Genomic DNA, 18,846 nt, shown 5'->3' with positions numbered 1-18,846 from the left:
TAACATCTGCATTTAAACGGGGGACGTAAAGCCACAACAAGCAAACAATTTGTTGGATGCAAACAAGTACGAGCATTAAGTAGGATGTGGGGCGTTTAAATGTTTGGAGGCTCCCAGTGGAGTGAATACCAGGAGGATCTGCTTCCTGGAGAGTTTATCTTTGGACAGGAAGCCAAACTCCCCCCATGTTCGAGGCAGCCATAGAGGTGTGGCCAGCACACACACACACACACACACACACACACACACACACACCCTCTGCTTAATGATCCCTTACGCAATACTACTCCACCCAGCCCCCACCCTTTTACTAACCCAAACCATACCACAACACAACACAACACACACACACATACAGGGCTCTACCAGACCCCTCCCCCAGCTCCCCACACCCTCACAGCGCCGTACAAGCACACTGACATAATCCTGTGTTTTCTCTGAAATATAAAATGCTTCTAAATCAGCCAATTAGGAAATTTGCAATTTAGACAGTTCGGCTCTTGTGGGGTCAAATTCCAGGTCAGTCTCTGCCCCCACCAGTCTGTTGACACCCGTGCCACCCGAAAACACTCCGGCTTGCTTTTCCACTTTCTGTACATTATCTGTTCTGTTCTTCTATTCGGCAAAATAAATCATCAGCTGACGCAATCAATAAAACCTAACAACTGAATCGTGGGAAACATGATTCAGTTGTAACCTTCAAAAGTGGCGTATAAATCTGCTCTTCCTTCAGTGTGTTTATCATTTCAGTGCTGACATTAACAGCGTATTCACACACACACACACACACACACACACACACACACACACACACACACACACACACAATGGTGCATATAAGCTATGAAAATGTTTGGAGGAATCAGAGAACAATGAATAAACAAAACATTTAACAGCATGTCTAACCCTTACTGAGAAAGAAACAGATCACTGCAAAAAGTGAAAATCCGCTGTTGCAGCTAAGTAAACTTGGCCAATGTCGACAAAATTATGATTTTGTTGTGATTTGGTATAATGTGACCAAATAGAAGCGTGTTAAAGAAAAGAGGCCATAGTATTGAGCCTTGGGGAACTCCACACATCACACTTCTATCATGCACAGATGGACAACAAGTCTGAAACTCTTTTATATACTCGGAAAACAAAAAACAGAAAAAAAACTTGTATTGCATGTTCAGTTGTGCCGAACCACAATTCCAACCGTCATACAGCCAGAGGCAACGTGAAAATAGCTTCTTCGCTAGTGAGAGCGGATTTATAACCTGGTAGGAAGAGCACATTGGCCTCGATCATGGAAAAGGTCTGTTGTAAATGATGAATGAGCAGGTAATGTATCATGACCTTTGGCACAAGTCTGGGCAGGTATGATGCAACCCTGTGTCTGCTTCCTTGATAAGAGAAGCTTTGCAAATACTTATTTATGGTCTGCACAAAAACAGAAAAAAGAAACAGGCGAGTATAAGATGAAAGCCTGGAATATCAGTGCACGTGTGAGTCCGAGCATCCTGAAATAATCCCAGAATTCAGTCAAATGTGCAAAATTGCAAAGACAGCACAATCAAAAGAAAAGCAACACGTGCCTAAGACTAAGCTTCAGACTCGGCTTTAACCTAATTTCAGGACAAACCACCGCTGGAGACATCACAATCGAGCCAACGGAGGTTTTAGTGTTTCCGAATGTCTCATAGGAACAGGAAAGTTTGGCCTGGCTCAGGTCGCTCTGTGTCAGTCCTGTCTGTCACATGTCATATCAGAACCTGTCCTGATCCTGTCACTTGGTGATGCTGAATTCTTAAAAAAGACATTAGAAAGCACACAGATTTCTACATATCAGGGGCTGCTTCAGTTTGAGAATATCAGCTGAGGATGAAGAACATCTGGTTTGCTGTCCTGCGTGTAACTTTGCTCTTAACTTTACCTCCTCCCCCCTCCCCCCAAACGTACCACTCCCTGCTAACAGAGCCAGTCCTGCCTATCCCACATTCTCACATACCACCAAATATGCAAATCTAAGCCCGTGCTCCGAGTTATGAATAATCATGGCATGCAAAATTTCTAGGATTTATAGGTGAAATGGTGTCACAAAGCCTGCTCGAGATCCATTTCAATTAAAGCAACAGCACAATGAACACCTTCCAGTGTTGCCTTTCTTAACTGTAGGTCAGGCTAACGGCGTGAAATCGCAGTCTGCCTCTCTAGAATTACAAAACGGCAATGACAGTCAGTTTGACAGGTAGCTAGCGAGCCACAGATGAGCACGAGTCTTGACAAGGACACCACCTGAGAGGACTTTTAGTGTTGGATCAGACTTGTGTGCGTCTGTCAGTACTGTACGTGTGGTGAAGAGTTAAAACCTCCATCATTACTGCGGCTCCTGGGGAGTCACAATGTGCAATAGCTGGACCAAAATATATTCATAATTTTTTTACTGTGGGAGCATCCATGATTTCCAGTGGCCTTATTATTTGTAGGACAGGTTTCTCTGGTGCCCCGGGGAGTGATGTGTGATGGATGGAAGGAAATGCACAGCTCAGGTGGACGAACACACCTGAAATACTGACCTAGAATAGTCGTGTGCTTGAGGAAATAATGTACTGCTTTTGAATTTGCTGTGTGTGTTCCCATTGCTGAGCCAATCTCCCGAACACCTGATGCACTCCATTGACCTTCTCCACTGAATTTACGGCCACGGACGAAAAGAACATTTCTCTACTTGCCCTTCAGTCTCTCTAAAAAGACCTGTTAGCATTGTTCGCTTTGCTAATAAAAGCCAAAGGGAGTAGCTAGCCTCAGTGTGCATCTCCTTGCTGCCGGCTGTACGGAGCCAACTGGGACAACAACATTATAAAGGAAAAAAAAGGAAGCACTAAAGGCAACACACAGGAGGGCAGAATGGATGACAGTCATAATCCTGCAGTGCAGCTTTTTTCTTATCTGACAGTCTCCACCCTCTGCACCTCCACCTCTATACCTTCCCTCATATCTCTCCCCTCTCCATCTGCACTCCTCATCTGACTCCGTGTTGCCGAGTTGTTTATTTTCCTCTCCCTATTCTCCTCCCTGCTTTTTTTTTTACACTTCCTACAGCTTCCTCTCCTCGTACCTCACCCATCCTCTCCTGCAGCTGACACCCTTCCCTCCTTCCTCGGTGTGTTGGAGGGGTTAATGGCCGCCTGCCATGGCGTGCCTGTGGCTCCGATAGGCCCTCACCTTATCATTACAGCTCACGCCCTTTATTCTATACCCTCATCTGTCTACGATTATAAGAGGGAACATGGACCTACCTATCAACACTTAAGATAGAAATGCCAAAGGTGTAGCAACATGCCTTTGCTGCCAGCGTGTGAGCTCAGCCTGGGCCGCACGCTGGCTTAAGTGCTTATGATGCTCACCAGTATTTATGATTATATTTAATTTCCATTTATAAAGCCGAGCTTCCAATAATCATTGTGTCCTTAATCAGGAAGGGAAACTACAACCAGCCAGCAGATGAACGCTTGTACATATTAGCTCAGACAGGTTTGTCTCTTCTAATATCCACGAGGCCGACCAGGTGACCCTTCAACAGCAACATAACATAACATAATGAGGCATTTTGGAGGACAAGAAGGACACGAAATAATCTCAAACACCTAAAAGAGATTAATAGAGAACTTCCAAAAAGCATAATCCACAATTAAAATATGAACAGAAGGAGTTAAACCAGTGCAGTGGGGCCTCCTATCATTATCAGACGGACTGCAAAGTCTCCTCATTCAGAACAAACACAAAACTAGAACTACATTTTGTATCATAAATACTTTCTGGTGCCGTTTAATCTTTGTTTGCATCATAGATTTGTGTAAAAACAGCAGGACGACGGGCCTAAATATTCAAATATTAACAAAACATACAGATCTTTAAGTATTAGGAGAAGTTCGCTTTGCCTAAATGTGTCTGCAAAATAAAAAAAAAACTCGGCAGATCATCACAGATTAAAAAATGTACAGATTTCTGTGACAAATCATGAACACGGGCTGATTTTACAGCCGTCACGAGCAGAAACTACAACGATCTGACAGACACACACAGTTTAGTTTATGTAGCAACGAGGTAACAACAAAGTTAAGCAAGTCTTTTACGACTCGACTGGCCATGATCTAAAGGCAGTTTGTCTTGGGTATTTATATCACTTGAGTCCTCTGAGACACGTTTATCTGAGACAGGAAAAAGCCATATGTAAAAAAAAGAAGAGGAGAACAGGAACAAGATGCTGCTTTACGCTCCAAATCTATTTAATTTACTAGCAGACTCTTTATTTAGCTCTGGGGCATCGAGGCGACACGCAGGGAAACCCAAGCCTTCCTCCTAAAAAATGATTCACAGAGACTCTTGGTGCTCTGGGCCGCGGTGACCTCTGACCTCCTCCCTGTTTGTTTCGTGGAGCTTGTTCTGCTGACACGCTCCCTGAAAGGCGCTCAGGATTTAAAACAAACAAAAGGTCAACGCTGCAGCTCGAAATATGCAAAACCACAAATGTCAACACACCGTGAGGGCAATTAAGTGTTTGTTCGTATGGGTGTTATTATGACTTTCCATCAATCATTTCCATTCACCATCAGGAGAACCTGCTCTTCCATCCGACACCACGTCAACAGCACAGAAGGACTCGACTCGTCACTGCTCTTTATATATCCTGTTGTCTTTAAACATGCAGAGAAGCCCGGTGGAGGACAAAAGCGGTCATTCATTCATTCATTTTACTGTTGTCAGAGACCCATAGTTATAGGCAGCGACGTGCTTTGCTCAAAGGCTCTCCAGCAGCAGCCACTGAGGACAATGAGGATGTTTCTCATTCACTTTCCCTGTCAGCAGATTTCCCGCTGGTCTGGGAGATTCGTCATTCTCTGGTTTTAGCTTCTCAGATCTGTTAAATTTGCTCCTTTCCTCTCTTGGAAAATGAGTTTCTTAAGGATTTGTGGCAGGCATTTGTCATCATTTCACACGGTTAGGCTAAACTATTGATTAGTTAATCTAAAAAGAATGTATAGAAACCTGCTCCCTCTGAAATGAAAACTCAATACGAGGTAATTGTTTCCTGATAGGTGTCTGGTATGTTTTGAATTAGCGGAGGAAAAGGAAGAATAACACGTGCTGTGATACCAAAACACCACAGCTGAATAAAAGAACTTGACTGAAAGAGATCGTACATCATTTTTCTACATTTTGAGGAAACTAAAGCATCTGAGCATCAACACAACTATCACCAAACCCCTCCTGCACTCCATCCAACCGCCCTCTGCTCAATCCATCCCTCCTGTACCACTCACCCACCCCTCCATTAATCTCTCCACTCACTCCTCCATCAATTTTGATCTGGCACTTCCTTCACTCCATCTACAGACCTTCATCTAACATCGGCTCATCCCTCATTCAGCGCTCCGCCCATCAATCCACTACCCAGAATTTCAGTTTCGCTCAATCCTGCCCTTTCGATCCCTCCGCTTCATTGGAAACCTTCATCTAAGTAGACTTTCCATCCATCCATTTTCTTCTGCTTGTCCAGGGTTGGGTCACAGTGGCAGCGGGCTACGTTTGGTATTCCAGATGCTGCTCCCGGGCAATGATTCCCACCTCCTCCTCCTGGGAGATCACATCCACCCCATGCAGGAGCCCAATTTTGGCCGCTAATATTAGCGATCTCGATCTTTTGGTCACTACTCAAAGCTCATGACCACAGGTGAGGACTGGAACACAGATCGACCGGGACAGCACCTGCATTACTGCACCAATCCGTCTGTCCTTCTCCTGCTCTACTTTACCCTCCCAAGACACCTGAACTCCTTCATTTGGAGCTTCAACTCACTCCCAACCCAAAGGGAGACGTCCACCATTTTTCTTTTACTGGCGATAATCGTCAGTGCCCATCTTTACTGGGACTTTGTAGGTGACCCAGGTAGAGACAACAGGTACAAACTGTTCTGAGTTGATATCACCCACATCCCCAGCTGCTAAAATTCTGTGATTTCAAGCTCTCAAATCGACATCTACCCAAAGTCAACAAGCCGATGATGGTTTTGAAGAACGCCTTTGTCCTTTTTGTCTCCGAGCAGCATTTTCAAAAACCATTCTCCATTCGGTTTAGAAGACAGAGAAAGGAAGCGTTCAGCAAAAACTGAAAATAATAACACTTACAAAACCCCAAATATGAGCCGGGGAAAGAGAAACTTGCTGCTGACCTCTGAACACAGGTCACCTGGGGGAACAGAACTACACCAGACCTTGTACAAACACATCTGATCAGCAGAGATATCGGAAAAGTAACCGCTGACATGTTGTGAAATGAAAAGTGAGCACGACTGTGTTTCTGTATTTGCTTTCCAAGTGAGAAGTTAATAACACAGTTCTACAATCTGTGATGGAGGGGGTCGCTGTCAGTGTCTTCACTTTAGGTTCATGAAGCCCAACGGCGATAGAAAAAGGCCGAATTCCCACACAGTACCATCGCTGGTTGTTGACTCAATGCTTTGTTCCTGGCATTCAAAAAAAAGCAGAATAAAGCCGATCAGTGTCAAACGTTAGTCAGCCCGTGGTCAGACACCCACTGACTGCATGGGAAAGGCCTCCTTATTCGCTTTAATGAGACCACTGCACTGTCACAGCAGGGGCTCCAACACAGAGGGGTTTAGCAGAAAGACGAGCTCGGCTCAAGTTTCACTGCGATGCAAAGCGACGTCGCCCAGCATGGTGCTGCCTTATTGTTTCGAATAGGTACACGCTCCTGGTTAGTGTTGTTTTGTTACATGAACGCCGTATTTCTGCCGTTTACGAGGTGATCTTTCTAGAGTTATAAAGTCCTACCTCGTGGTATTACAAGCTGCTGTGCACCAATAAAAATGCTATAATCTGTGACTCCATATTGTTTCACTATTCACCTTTTTTATCTTCTCTGAATGCGTTTGGCGACCCTGGTGGTTTGGTCACAACCTGTCAGCCTTTAGTGATGTTGTCGTGTTCACAGATCTCCAATCACCATTATTGTTACAGAGAAGAATGATGAAAGTAAGACCCAGGCTGTGCCGAATCAGAACCTGAGTCAGGATTGACTACAGGATCAAATCTGGAACACCAAGTGATTAACCGAATATTGATCAGTCAGACAATACGACCGCCACCTGTCTGACTCATCTGTAATCGTTCTTGATGCCGAGATAAATATTAGCATTCAAATAACAACATCTGTCTGTATGTGACCAAACACATCTGATGTGAGGCGGCAGTCACATCCACCTGACTCTCCATCCATCTGTCCACCACCTCCTCTGCCTGTCCACCCCACCCTGCCTCTTCTAATCAATCCACCAATCACCTCCACCCACCCCACTTCTCCCCCTCCTCACCGTGCACTCCATCTCCTCTGGCTCTGGTTTGATCTGTACAGAGGGCATGACTGTTTCACCCTCCTCCTCCTCCTCCTCCTCTTCCTCCTCCTCCTCCGCCGCCTCCTCTTTCTTCTTCACGGATTGTGCCGCCACTTCCTTTCGCTCCTCCTCTCCTGCTTCCTCCTCCTCCTCCTCCTGCGGCGGCCGAGGCCTGCTGGTCGGCTCCTCTTCCTTCTCCTCCTCTTCCCGGGCTGCGGGCGGCGGCGTTGATGACGACGGCGGCGGCGGCGGCGGCGGCTGCTGTTGGGTCAGGGCGCTCTGCTTGGCCGGGCTCCTCTGCTTCTTCTGGGCGCCGACGGCACTCTTCTTCTGCTTAGGAGTCGACTGGCACTGAGGGGGGAGAGGAGGGAGAAGAAGAGACAGAAGGTGAGAGGAGGAAGGAGGGATCTATCACAAATAGAGGAAGAAGAGTAGAAGGTAAGGAAATAGAAGAAGGGGGCAGAGGAAGGGAAGAGAGGAGGTGATAAGGGGGCAGTTAAGGAGGGGAAAAGGGGGGATGGGAGAGATGGCAGGGGGAAAAAAAGGGGGAAGGAAGGGTGAGAACCATGTTAAAAAACTTCCAGGCTAGAAGGAGAGGGTGAAGAGAGGGGGCTTGTTTAAGGATTTGAAACAGCAATGAGGAGAAAAGTGGGTGGGGGGGTGGAAGTGAAAGGAAAATGTCAGAAAGGAAGAGAAATAATGAGAGGGCAGGAGTGGAGGAAGAGGGGGAGGAAGACAGGTAGGAGAGGAAGCAAGACAGGAAATGGCACACCAGAGTTTGGAGGAGGAAAAAAAAAATGACAACAAGCATTACCTCTTCTCAAAAATCTGCCAGGACGGGGAGGGGGGGAGTAAACACACACACACACACACACACACACACACACACACTCAGTTTAAAAAAGATAAAAATTAAAGGCAAAGAGAGAGACAGAGGAGGCAGAGAAACAAAAGGCCTAATCCTGAGGCTGCCAGTGAGGGAATGAGAGCGAAAGAGAAATAACAGAGGCAGAGAGAGAGAGCAGGGAGGAGTAGCCGTGAACTGACCCCTCCCTCCCTTTCAGAGGCAGGCAGGCGGACACACCCTTTTCTGGAAGCCGAGAGAGACACACACACACACACACAGAAAGAGAGGGAGAGGTGTGGGGAGTGCCGAGGCAGAGGGACTCGACACACACTTCTAGTTATGCACACACCCCTTCTCTTCTTTTCCGTCTCCATTTTCTCTCAGCGTCCACTTCCTTTCTCAGACGTTTAAATGAACCGCTACTCTGGGCACAAGTCTGGAGCTAACAAATCCCGGCATGATGTGACCTGAATACTTTGTGAGGTGTCGAACTGTTTATCTGAAATGAGGCAATACTGACAATACACACACGTCTCCCCACAGCTCCTGTGCCAATACTAAAACAATACATTTCCACTTTTTTCAGTTACATTCCCTCCACTAGTGAAAACAAGCCAAAGTCCGTACAATTGTACAAGAACGTTCTCAAAAATTCACTAAATTATGACTTAACTCGGGGAAAAGTGAGTAAATATGAGCGTAAATACAAACAAGCTGTCGGACAGGCTCAACATTTATAGGTCTTCTGTTTTTGACTAAGTTGGCCTCTCTTGCTCCCTGGGTCTCCTCGCTGTGACCCTCTGCTGGGTGGTGACCCACATTTTGAACACTGCTGACACACACTCGTGGAAGTTGTACAAAAAGACGACTTCCCTTCCGGTTCCCCTTTTTTTCTCTCTTCCCCTTTGAGCTTAAAGCTGTTGCTCATGTGAATGTGGTTACGGCCGACGTGTTTAAAAAGAAATCTGACGTGAACTTCTGAAATCTGTGACTAAACACACATTTCACCGGGTCTCCTGATGAGGGCAGTGACTCGGTGGAACCCGAACACACTAAAAACACTGTGACTGGTGGGATCATCCTGCGTGAGCAAGATCAAAACAGGAAGTTATAGCGAAACACAGTCACTCTTTTTACGTCTCTACTTCCTGCATGCAGCTGATTCTTTCTGCCTCTGGGTGCAGACGGAGGCTCAGAGCTGCGGCAGGGTGCTGCAGGCCGACATGTGACCCAGCTACAGCGGATTCCACAGCGAGGTGTGGCCTCATCCAATCAGCCTGGGTGTGGCTGCAAGCACCACCCCTCCAACACAAATACACACACACACACACACACAGAGGCCACACATTGGCCTCTCAGTCCCATTGTGAGGACACAGAGCCCCCTCTGTGTCTCTAAACAAAGGTAAAAGCAGCTTGATGTCACACCTTCCCCCCCACCCCCCAAACAGGCAACCCACGGGCAGCCAGGGTTTGAAATCGCAACCACACAAACTCCAAACTCAGCTGTAAGTGGAACTTTACGGTAAAGTTATGTGGAAATAACAAGCGTGTCTTCTCATATTAAAGTGCAGAAGTCCCAAGAGATGTAACAAGAACAAAAACAAAGGCTGAGTTGTCTTTCTCCTCTGGATCAGTACAAACACAGATAAATAAACAGATTAATAAAAATAGGCTGCACGTGATATTGGGGGAAGTTTAAACAAAGACAAGGAAACCAACTACAAGCCATATCAGAAGTCTATCTTGCTCCCCCCTTCCCGATGTTCCCTATCCCTCCCCCTCCCCATCTTACCTACCCCACAGCACCCCCATCCTGCCCCCCCTGCCCCGCCCCTGGCCATGGGCAGACAGAAGAAGTTTATGAGGAGAGCTTAAAAGGAGAAAGTCTGAGAAAGTAAAAGAGTTGGATTTCTGAGCCAACAGGAACAGGAAATGGACCACAATGCTATCAAAGTAAAGGCTTCGATAAAAATGTGATTTCCTGTTGTTATGACATACTCTAACTTGACGTAGAAAAAATAAAAGGAGAGAAAAAACTTCCTGTGTCTATAGATTTGAGAGGATGATTTAATGTCAGTGTGGAAACGGGAACATGTGCAAATCCCCCACTACTAATTTAACTACATGTAAATTAGAACTGCCTGAGTGGGAAATGTTCAAGTCTGTATTCAAAGAATTAACTGGATGTGCAAAGCAACACTGACAGAGAAAAAGTGGGTGGAGAGGTTGATTAAACATCCTGAACGTTTTTAATACATTTTCATCTTTTACAATCTTCTTTTCAGCTCCGTTTTTTTAGGGGCTTGTTCAGCGTGACGTTTTTTAAACCTGCTCTGAGGACCTCGTTATCACCTCTTCTTCTTCTTCTGCGATTGGCCGCTTCTTACCTGCCCTTCAACCTGTGCATTTAGCTCTGCGGAGGCAGCGTGAATAAAAACCTAACAGCCTTCCCCTTAATAATCAATCGACCCTGAAAAGATTCAGACAGTTTTCCTAATAAATAAGATTTGGTGCTCGACAGCCAGACATGATCGAAGCGCTTATTTCAGTTGTGAAAGCACAATTTTTAGGTGAGTGTGAGAGGAGGAGGAGGAGGGAGGATTTGTTTTTGTCTGCTGCAAAGAGCTGAAGGCTGCAGACGGCACAGCTGAAACTCCCAGAACTCCACCAGCAGCTTTCACTCAAACGTCACGTCCAACTCTTCGCTGAGATGTCTATTGGAAACCTGTTTTGATGGATGAAAGCGTTTCCCCCTGAGAATCAGTTTGAAATGACGTGGACTTGTGACCCCTAAGACCTGATCACACCAGTGTTTAAATTAAAATGTAGATGCAAAATCAATTTTAACCCACTGGGATCACGGAGATCCCAGAGTTCAGTGTAATCTCTCTCTCCATGGTGCAGACCTGTGAGGGAACAGAGAGCTGGAGTCTATTATCATCGCTTATTAACAGTGTGCCACCATCAAATGTTACTTAATCTTCCATGTTGGACTTTTTCTCAAAGGTTTACAGACAAGTCAGAGATACAAACAGGTCAAATGAAGAAACTCAGCTTTTGTCACTTTGGAAATCCAGCCTGCAAAATGCAGAGAGCTAACAAGCTCATTAGCACGTTAGCTTGGAGACCGTCTCACTAATCAGTGTTACACACTCATAGATTAGATTCCCAGATCTATCACACAGTATCTAGTCCTGCTGGCCTGAGGTGAACAATATCACAAACCTACTATTACCAGCAGCACCATCAAGTGTTGGTGTTTTGCTCGGTTGCAAATTCAGGATATGACATCCACATGGTGTCTCCCACGTGCAATTCTTTTCCTGGGATGGCGAAGGCAAGTGCCGCATGTCAAAACGTTGACAGGTTAGGTTTAGGGAGGGGGAGTCACATGGTTAGGGTGAGAATATCTGGGCCTGGCCAATCAGAGACTTGCCTTCACCATCCTGGGGAAAAAAAAGGCGACTAACATTAATATCAGTTTGTTATCTACATTATTAAAATGTTTTCTGACCATTTAAAAGCCCGAGGAAGGTCCCAGGATGTTGGAATGGATTTCTTCCTCAATAATAATTTGGATATAACACCAACGTCTTATAGCTCCAATTCAATATGGCCGGTTTTCCAGCACTTCACGTTTTTACACCCCTCCATTTATAACAAACACTAAATAGATGCTTCCTTAGTTTAAGGGAGCTTTAAATGAAATCATCCATTGCTGACCAACATTAGCATGTTCCCTAGCTGGCTAGGTTAGCGGTTAGCTTAGCAGACCGCCTAATAGTTCCAGACTCAAAGAGATATTATAAATTTGTGTAAATCTATCATGATAAAACTAACCATCTTTCATTGGCTCGTGAGTGATTATTATTATTATTATTATTATTTCTTCATGTTTTTTGTTATATAAAAATGAGCTCATGCAAAAATCAATCCTGAGAACAGTTATTAGCATATGTGTAATCCAACCCTTGAGTATTTTGTCCTTTGGGGAACGAGCAACAACCAGGAACTATTTCCGAGTTAAATATCTGATATTTTGCCACAGCACAAGACCTTAAGTTCTGCTTAATTAGCTTAATCTTTTGTGACTTCTGAGTATCTTGTGCACAAGAATAAATCTGTTCAAGTCAAACAAGAGCCCAGCGCTGTAGCCAAACCTAGACTGAACGGGATTTGCAAATAATTCCTTTGCACTTGTTTTAACCTAATCAGGAGCTCCAGCTAGGCGGAGCCAAGACGGAGCCACGTAAGCAGGAAAATCACAGAAAAAACACACAGGGGATTGAAAATTTTAAAGTCGTCTCAACTTTCTGTAGCTTTCTGTGCTTCAGCAGACACACCACACCCATACCACCACCACTCTGCACAGAGCGAAGAGTCTTCTGCAAATCCCACTTGATCCACATCTGCTGGCAGACAAGGCAGTCAAGGGGAAGGAGTACAGTGACGGGGTCAGGAGGGTGTGTGTGTGTGTGGAAAGAGAGTGTGAGTGTGTATGCGCATGTTGAGTGTGTGTAAATGAGGAGTGACAAGAGTGTGTGTGTGTGTGTGTGTGTGTGTGTGTCTCCCCCCAGAGGAGGGGTCCCACTGTGGAGTTCCAGGAATAAAAAGGGTGGGGTGGGTGTGACCCTGTCAGCCTCTGATCCCACCACAGGAAGTCAGTGTGGGGGTAGAGAGGGCCGAGGAGGACTGAACATCAGACAGACAGACGGACTTTTTAAACAGACACGGTGTCACTGCAGCGTCGAGGAAACGGCAAACCTTTCTGCAGCCCGGCCCACATTCCCAGTTCTGGTGTAAATGAATGATAAGAGAACTCATCGACAACTAGCTGATATCTGCTGTCGCTTTCCAACGCTAAGAACATCTTAGAGAACATTTGCATCAATGCAAAGACACATTGGCCATGAGTGAACCCCAACCCTTACCATCAATCAGTCATCAATGATCAGGCATTAACCGTGCACATCTGTCCTGCAGGGCAGAGACATTATGAGTGTCAGCAGATAATGAACTGACGGCAGTTTTGATACTGGCGCTCCAGCTTTTCTGTCTTTTATAGACATGTTAATCAAATATCTTTGGATTTTGGACTGTTATAATAACGACTTTTCACAGGTTTTGACATTTAATAGACTGCATGATGAAGCAAAAGACCAAATAATGGACAGATCAGTCAAGAAGAGATGCAGCTGTATTCCTAAAAATCAGAGTAAAGAAACACTAATGAGGCCCAAACTGACACACTGTAGATCTGGAGGGTGGATTTGTTGTGGAGTTGTTCTGCAGCCGTCCACTAGAGGTGGACAGCTGTCTCCATCCCTGGGCTTCAAACAGGCCAATCTCAACATTTTTAAATCTATTTTTACCCGGTGAAGGCTGACTGAGCGTGAACTGAACACTCTGCTTCATCCTCATACGGTCCTACACATTCACACCCGCTCACAACAACCAGTCTGCTGCTGCTGCGCTGTGGGTCGCGGACAAGAAGAGTCACAGCGCAGGTTTCTGAGGAGGGTTTTCGTTCATGTTGCACGTCCTGGTCTGGGATTGAAACACTGTCACTACCTCACTGTGTTAAAAGGTGCGTTCAGATCATCGTCTCAGCCAAAGCGGCTTAACGGAAACATTTAAATTATTCATTTTTCTGATGTGGGATGGTGAAAGTAGGTGGCAATGCCAAGAAGACGAGATATGATGGATACCTGACAGCAGGGGTGCTGGATGGACTTGCTGCAAAAAATGACAGCAACATTTCTGCTTTCAGTTCATACGCAAAAGAAATGACTAATAAAGAAAGTGAAGGTTTTGTGTGATCACCTCTTCCTGTCAAGTGTGTCCCATTAGAACATCGTTTTGGAAGACAGACATCTGTAACCTGTATTGTGATCTGGTGCTGGAGGGATAATTGATTCAAGTCATCTATCACTCACAAATGTAGAACATTTGCTGTCTGCAGCTTCTCCATTGTATAATGAACACATTTGGCTTTTGGGACTCAACAAACAATGCCAACACAAAGCTTTGGCATGCATTGTATCTATATAGGCCTCTCACGATAACCACGGCTATAGACAAGCCAACAGCGGTGGTTGTCAAGCAACCGCCTCAACCGCCATATTCACAGTTTGGGTCCAAATACTGTTAGTGACTGGTGCTACTGACTCCAGCAGCTTCACGGCACCTTAATATGGGACTGGCGCTACTTAACCGGCCCCCGCAGCAGGAGCCGGCACCCGGCTGCAGCCAGCAGGACTTTAGTGATTGTGAAACACGTGGAGGATAGCCGGCGTCACCACAGCGCCATGATGGTCACATCAGGGGTGTGGACGAGGAGCTCCTTGTTGAAACAGGAGAAAGGCGGCGTGGGTCTGTTTAAACTGGGTCATTTAAGGAGCAACAACACGTTTACTGAGCTCCCTTTTAACAATTAAAGCTTATTTATATAAAACTAAAATCAGGATTTTAAAAAGATGGAGCCTATAAGTTACAGTATGAATTACTGTGGCAGCCACTCACCCATACGTACTAAAACACCACGGCAGCACTTTCACATTCATCTGCTGCAAACACTGTTTTTTTAAAAATTCCATTTTTAGCTTACAAAAAAAATATACTCTTCGACTCTGGGAGGTCGTGATTGACATTTTTAACGTCTTCTGACAGACGTTTAAGCCACAATCACAGAGCGACTCTCAGCAGATTGGCACACGATGAAAGTAACTGTTAGAGGCGTCCTTATTTTAAATCCATTGTCAAATGAGTCACTGTGAAATAAAAAAAAAAAACACTTGCAAATCTTATTTTTTACAGTGTGTGAGAGAGAGGGTGGGACAGAGACACTATCTGGGTCAGCGCTCTCCTCTCTGTCACTGCTGCCTCTCTCCAAACCCCCCCGGCCCTGTGTGTATGTGACTCTGTGTGTGTGTGTGTGTGTGTGTGTGTGTGTTTTGGGTGGGGGTAGGGGGATTGCCCCAGTCAGCCGCACTCTGTTCATGCCCCCACACGGTCCACACACACACACACACACAGTTATGTCCACGTACCGGCTTCATGTATGGTTATGCCCACACCCATGAACGCACACGCAGCAGTTTCCCAAGCAGCTCCAACAAACCCAAAGGAAGGAACACACGTACGCACCCACAGAGAAGTACGCACGACATCCAGCCCTCCTCACCAGAAGTGCAGATGAGGAGTATTTGGCGCCGTCTGGCTCCAGTTTTCTGTTTCTGACTAACCCATCTCACTCATTCAGCTACACAGCAGCTTCCGTTTGGGGCTCACTGTCATTTGAGGCATCTAAGATTGCAATCAGCGTGAAAAGAGGAAGAGAAATAACCAAAATAAAAAGAGAGGTAGAAGGTTTTTTTCACCCCCCCCACCACCATAATGGTCGCCTGCTCATACCTCTGGGGGTTCAATCTCAGTTCATAGCGCCGTCTAACATCCTCCTGACACGCTGTCGATAGCTTTGAGATATAAAATAGTGATTTGTCAGTGCAATAGATGCAAAATCAGTCAAAACTGATGGGGGGGGTCTTTATACTTATATTTTCTGGCATCTTTACGATTATTTGAACACATTTCAGTGCAGAGAGAAATAAAGAGACAATGAAAAGATGCTGCAGGAGTCCCAGGCATAGCAGGAGCCTCAGGGTAAAGTCACCTCACAGGCCAAGCCAGGCCGAGCCAGGCCGAGCTAGGCCAAGCCAGGCCAAGCCAGGCCAAGCCAGGCCTGACCAGTGGCTTCACTGAACCCTCGCTTGTTTACTAGTGAAGGTGCTGAAGGTGACGACTCTCTTCCAAGATGTCGCCCCGTTCGAGGCTTAAGGCGTCAGTGTTTTTGGCATGAATTACACTACAATAATAAAGATAATAATAATAATATACCCATAAGGCACCCTGCTACTTCCAAGAGCCACAACTACGACTTGAGCTGCTCTTCATCAAAACAATGGTGATTAAACTGGCCAATGAAATTACAGCAGTCAATCACATGTCGTCGACCTGAGAGTTCCTGATAGGTTTACCTGTAATTCACTTACAGAGAAGAGAAGAGAAGAGAAGAGAGGAGAGGAGAGGGTGGAGGGTGGAGGGTGGAGGGTGGAGGGTGAGGTCAGTTCCCATTGGCTTCCAATTGAGGGTCCAAACATTGCACAACTCGTGAAACTGGAGTCCCTCACACACACACACCCACACACACTCTCTCACACACACACACACACACACACACGCCCCTCCCCGTACAGCCTCAGCCCTGAGAAGCAAGAGGACCCCCTCTTAAGGAAGGAGGCTTCACAGAAAAGAGAAGGAAAACTCAGTGTGTGTGTGTGTGTGTGTGAGTGTGTGTGTGTGTGTGTGTGTGTGTGTGTGTGTGTGTGTGTGTGTGTGTGTGTGTATTTCTAATGAGTTATCCGGGGAAGAATCCTTTGGCCTGTACTTCCTCTACATAGACAAATTCACGCACACACACACAGCAAAAGAAAGTAAGGGAGGTCAAGTGGAGGGAGAAAAATGTGTGTGTGTGTGAGTGTGTGTGTGAGAGAGAAAGGGTGGGGCTTGGTTAATCAGTGGCAGAGATGAGACAGGCAGTAGGGTGTTGGTGGAGGCTGTAGCTGGGGGCTAAAGGGACATGCCACTGTTTTATTTTTCTAGACTTCTGGGGAAGATTCTTAAAAAACACTTGAGCTCTGAGTGTCACAGGGCGTCCTGTGATTCCTACCTGGGCAGGTTTGTAATCACCTGGGACACAAGACAGAAAACAGCCCTGCTTCACACACTAAAGCCCCAAAGTCAACAGGGTTCATCCACTGGGAACCACGAATGTACAAACTGTGTCTGTACGACTATAAAAGAGGCCTCAATGTTAAGAGCGCCAGTATTTAAGTGTCAAGTCGTCTCATTGAAATGAATGAGGCAGCTGTGTGCTAATGTTTGGTCAATAAAACCTTCCTGCCAATAACCAATGTATTGATTTTCATACATTCATTCATTCATTCTCAGCCTTCACTGATTCTCTCTTAGTGTGTATGTCGCAAGCAACCGGCCGCCATGTTGCTGTGGCCTGAGGCTCACTGTGCCAAGCTGTGCCACCTCTATATTGTTCTGCAAGGAGAGGAGAGGAGAGGAGGAGAGAGGAGAGGAGGAGAGAGGAGGAGAGGAGGAGAGAGGAGAGGAGAGGAGAGGAGAGGAGGGGAGAGGAGAGGAGAGGAGAGGAGAGGAGAGGAGAGGAGAGGAGAGGAGAGGAGAGGAGAGGAGAGGAGAGGAGAGAGGAGAGGAGAGGAGAGGAGGAGAGGAGAGGAGAGAGGAGAGGAGTTAAAGGAGGGAAACTCTGCTCCCCCCCACTCATACAGCTGTGACCTTACAAGCATATGTCCTCCTCCTCCTCCTCCTCTTCCTCTTCCTCCTCCTCCTCCTCCTTTAACTCATACCACTCTCTCTCTTTCCTCTTCCTTCTCTGTCCTGCCTCAGTTGTGTCTTTATTTCTCCGACGCTCAGAGAGGAGAGGTGATCACATGATGCTCTCATTACGTCATCACAAGCGTGCAGCCACACTTGTGCTTCTCCGATGCTCCGTGGCAGAGGAGGCAAACTTATCTCCGTCCCCAGCCACTCCCTGACAGTTTCACTCCCTCCACCCTCGGCCGTCAGCTGAGCAGAGACCACCGCCTCTTAAAGGGCCAGGGTCCTCCCGACAGGGCCCCCCCCCCCCCCCCCCGGAGCAGGAGGGATGTGCCGCAGCCAGTCCGAGGCCAGAGCTGCTCTGACGTTCAGCGGGGAAACGAGAGGATGCGAATCCTCTGAATCCCACGCGTGCCGACAGATAAGATGTGTTGAGTGTCTGCGAGTCCCGGTCACTGTGGACACTTCAGCCGTCACGGGGGACAATTAACTAGAGCTGAGTGGCTCTGCTAGTTTCCATACACCACCACACAGAAAGTATCGTCAAACAAGGCTTGTCTGTTTTTAAATGCAGTAAATTACTACTTTGGATAAAATAAGTGTGTAGAACATCCAGAAACCATCCAACAGGTGTCCGCTGGCTGACTTACATTATCGTTTTATCTGACTATCATTTCCTCAATCCATTCATTGCTTGGTTTTTATAAAATATCAGAACATTGAATGTATAATCAACACAAATGTTTGGTGTTGTAACTGGCATAAATGATCAGGTTGAGCTGCAGATTATTCTCCTGTCAGCTGAGCGATAGATTCATCGACTAAAAGGAGGTTCTCTGTCCGCCTCTCTCTCTCTCTCTCTCTCTCCCTCTCTCTCTCTCCCACATCTTATCTAATGTCAGAGCCTGGACCGAAGTGCAAAGAAAGTCAAAACAACAGCTGACAACTGTCCGTCAGGCTCCGACAACAACAGGAGGGACGAGTCAACAATCGGCAGCCAGAGATGTTTGCTGGCCGCGGGGTCAGAGGTGCTGTTGTACAATATTGGCCGAGACGAGAAGAAGAAGAAGAAGAAGAAGGGGAGAGAGGTGGAGGGTGTGTGGAGGGGAAGGTCGGCGCTGTGTGGAGGAGAGAGTGAACGGATGCATCAGGCACTGGGAAGTTGTCATGACTCCACATGTTTCAGCTG

General features: G+C 46.3%; 1 protein-coding gene across 2 annotated transcripts in view; it reads right to left on the bottom strand.

Annotated features, from left to right (window-relative positions):
* The window catches only part of klf8 (Kruppel like factor 8), a 60,887-nt gene that overhangs the window by 20,225 nt on the left and 21,816 nt on the right, over positions 1 to 18,846 (bottom strand). For both annotated transcript variants that reach the window (XM_070843785.1, XM_070843786.1), the window contains exon 2: positions 7,380 to 7,751. In XM_070843785.1, the coding sequence (XP_070699886.1) occupies positions 7,380 to 7,751 (372 nt within the window). The remainder of the gene's footprint in view (positions 1 to 7,379; positions 7,752 to 18,846) is intronic.

This window comes from Pempheris klunzingeri, chromosome 14 (genome assembly GCF_042242105.1).
Source record: "Pempheris klunzingeri isolate RE-2024b chromosome 14, fPemKlu1.hap1, whole genome shotgun sequence".
NCBI lineage: Eukaryota > Metazoa > Chordata > Actinopteri > Acropomatiformes > Pempheridae > Pempheris > Pempheris klunzingeri.
The sequence above is the reverse complement of the archived record's forward strand: the minus strand, read 5'-3'. Positions and strand labels throughout refer to the sequence as shown.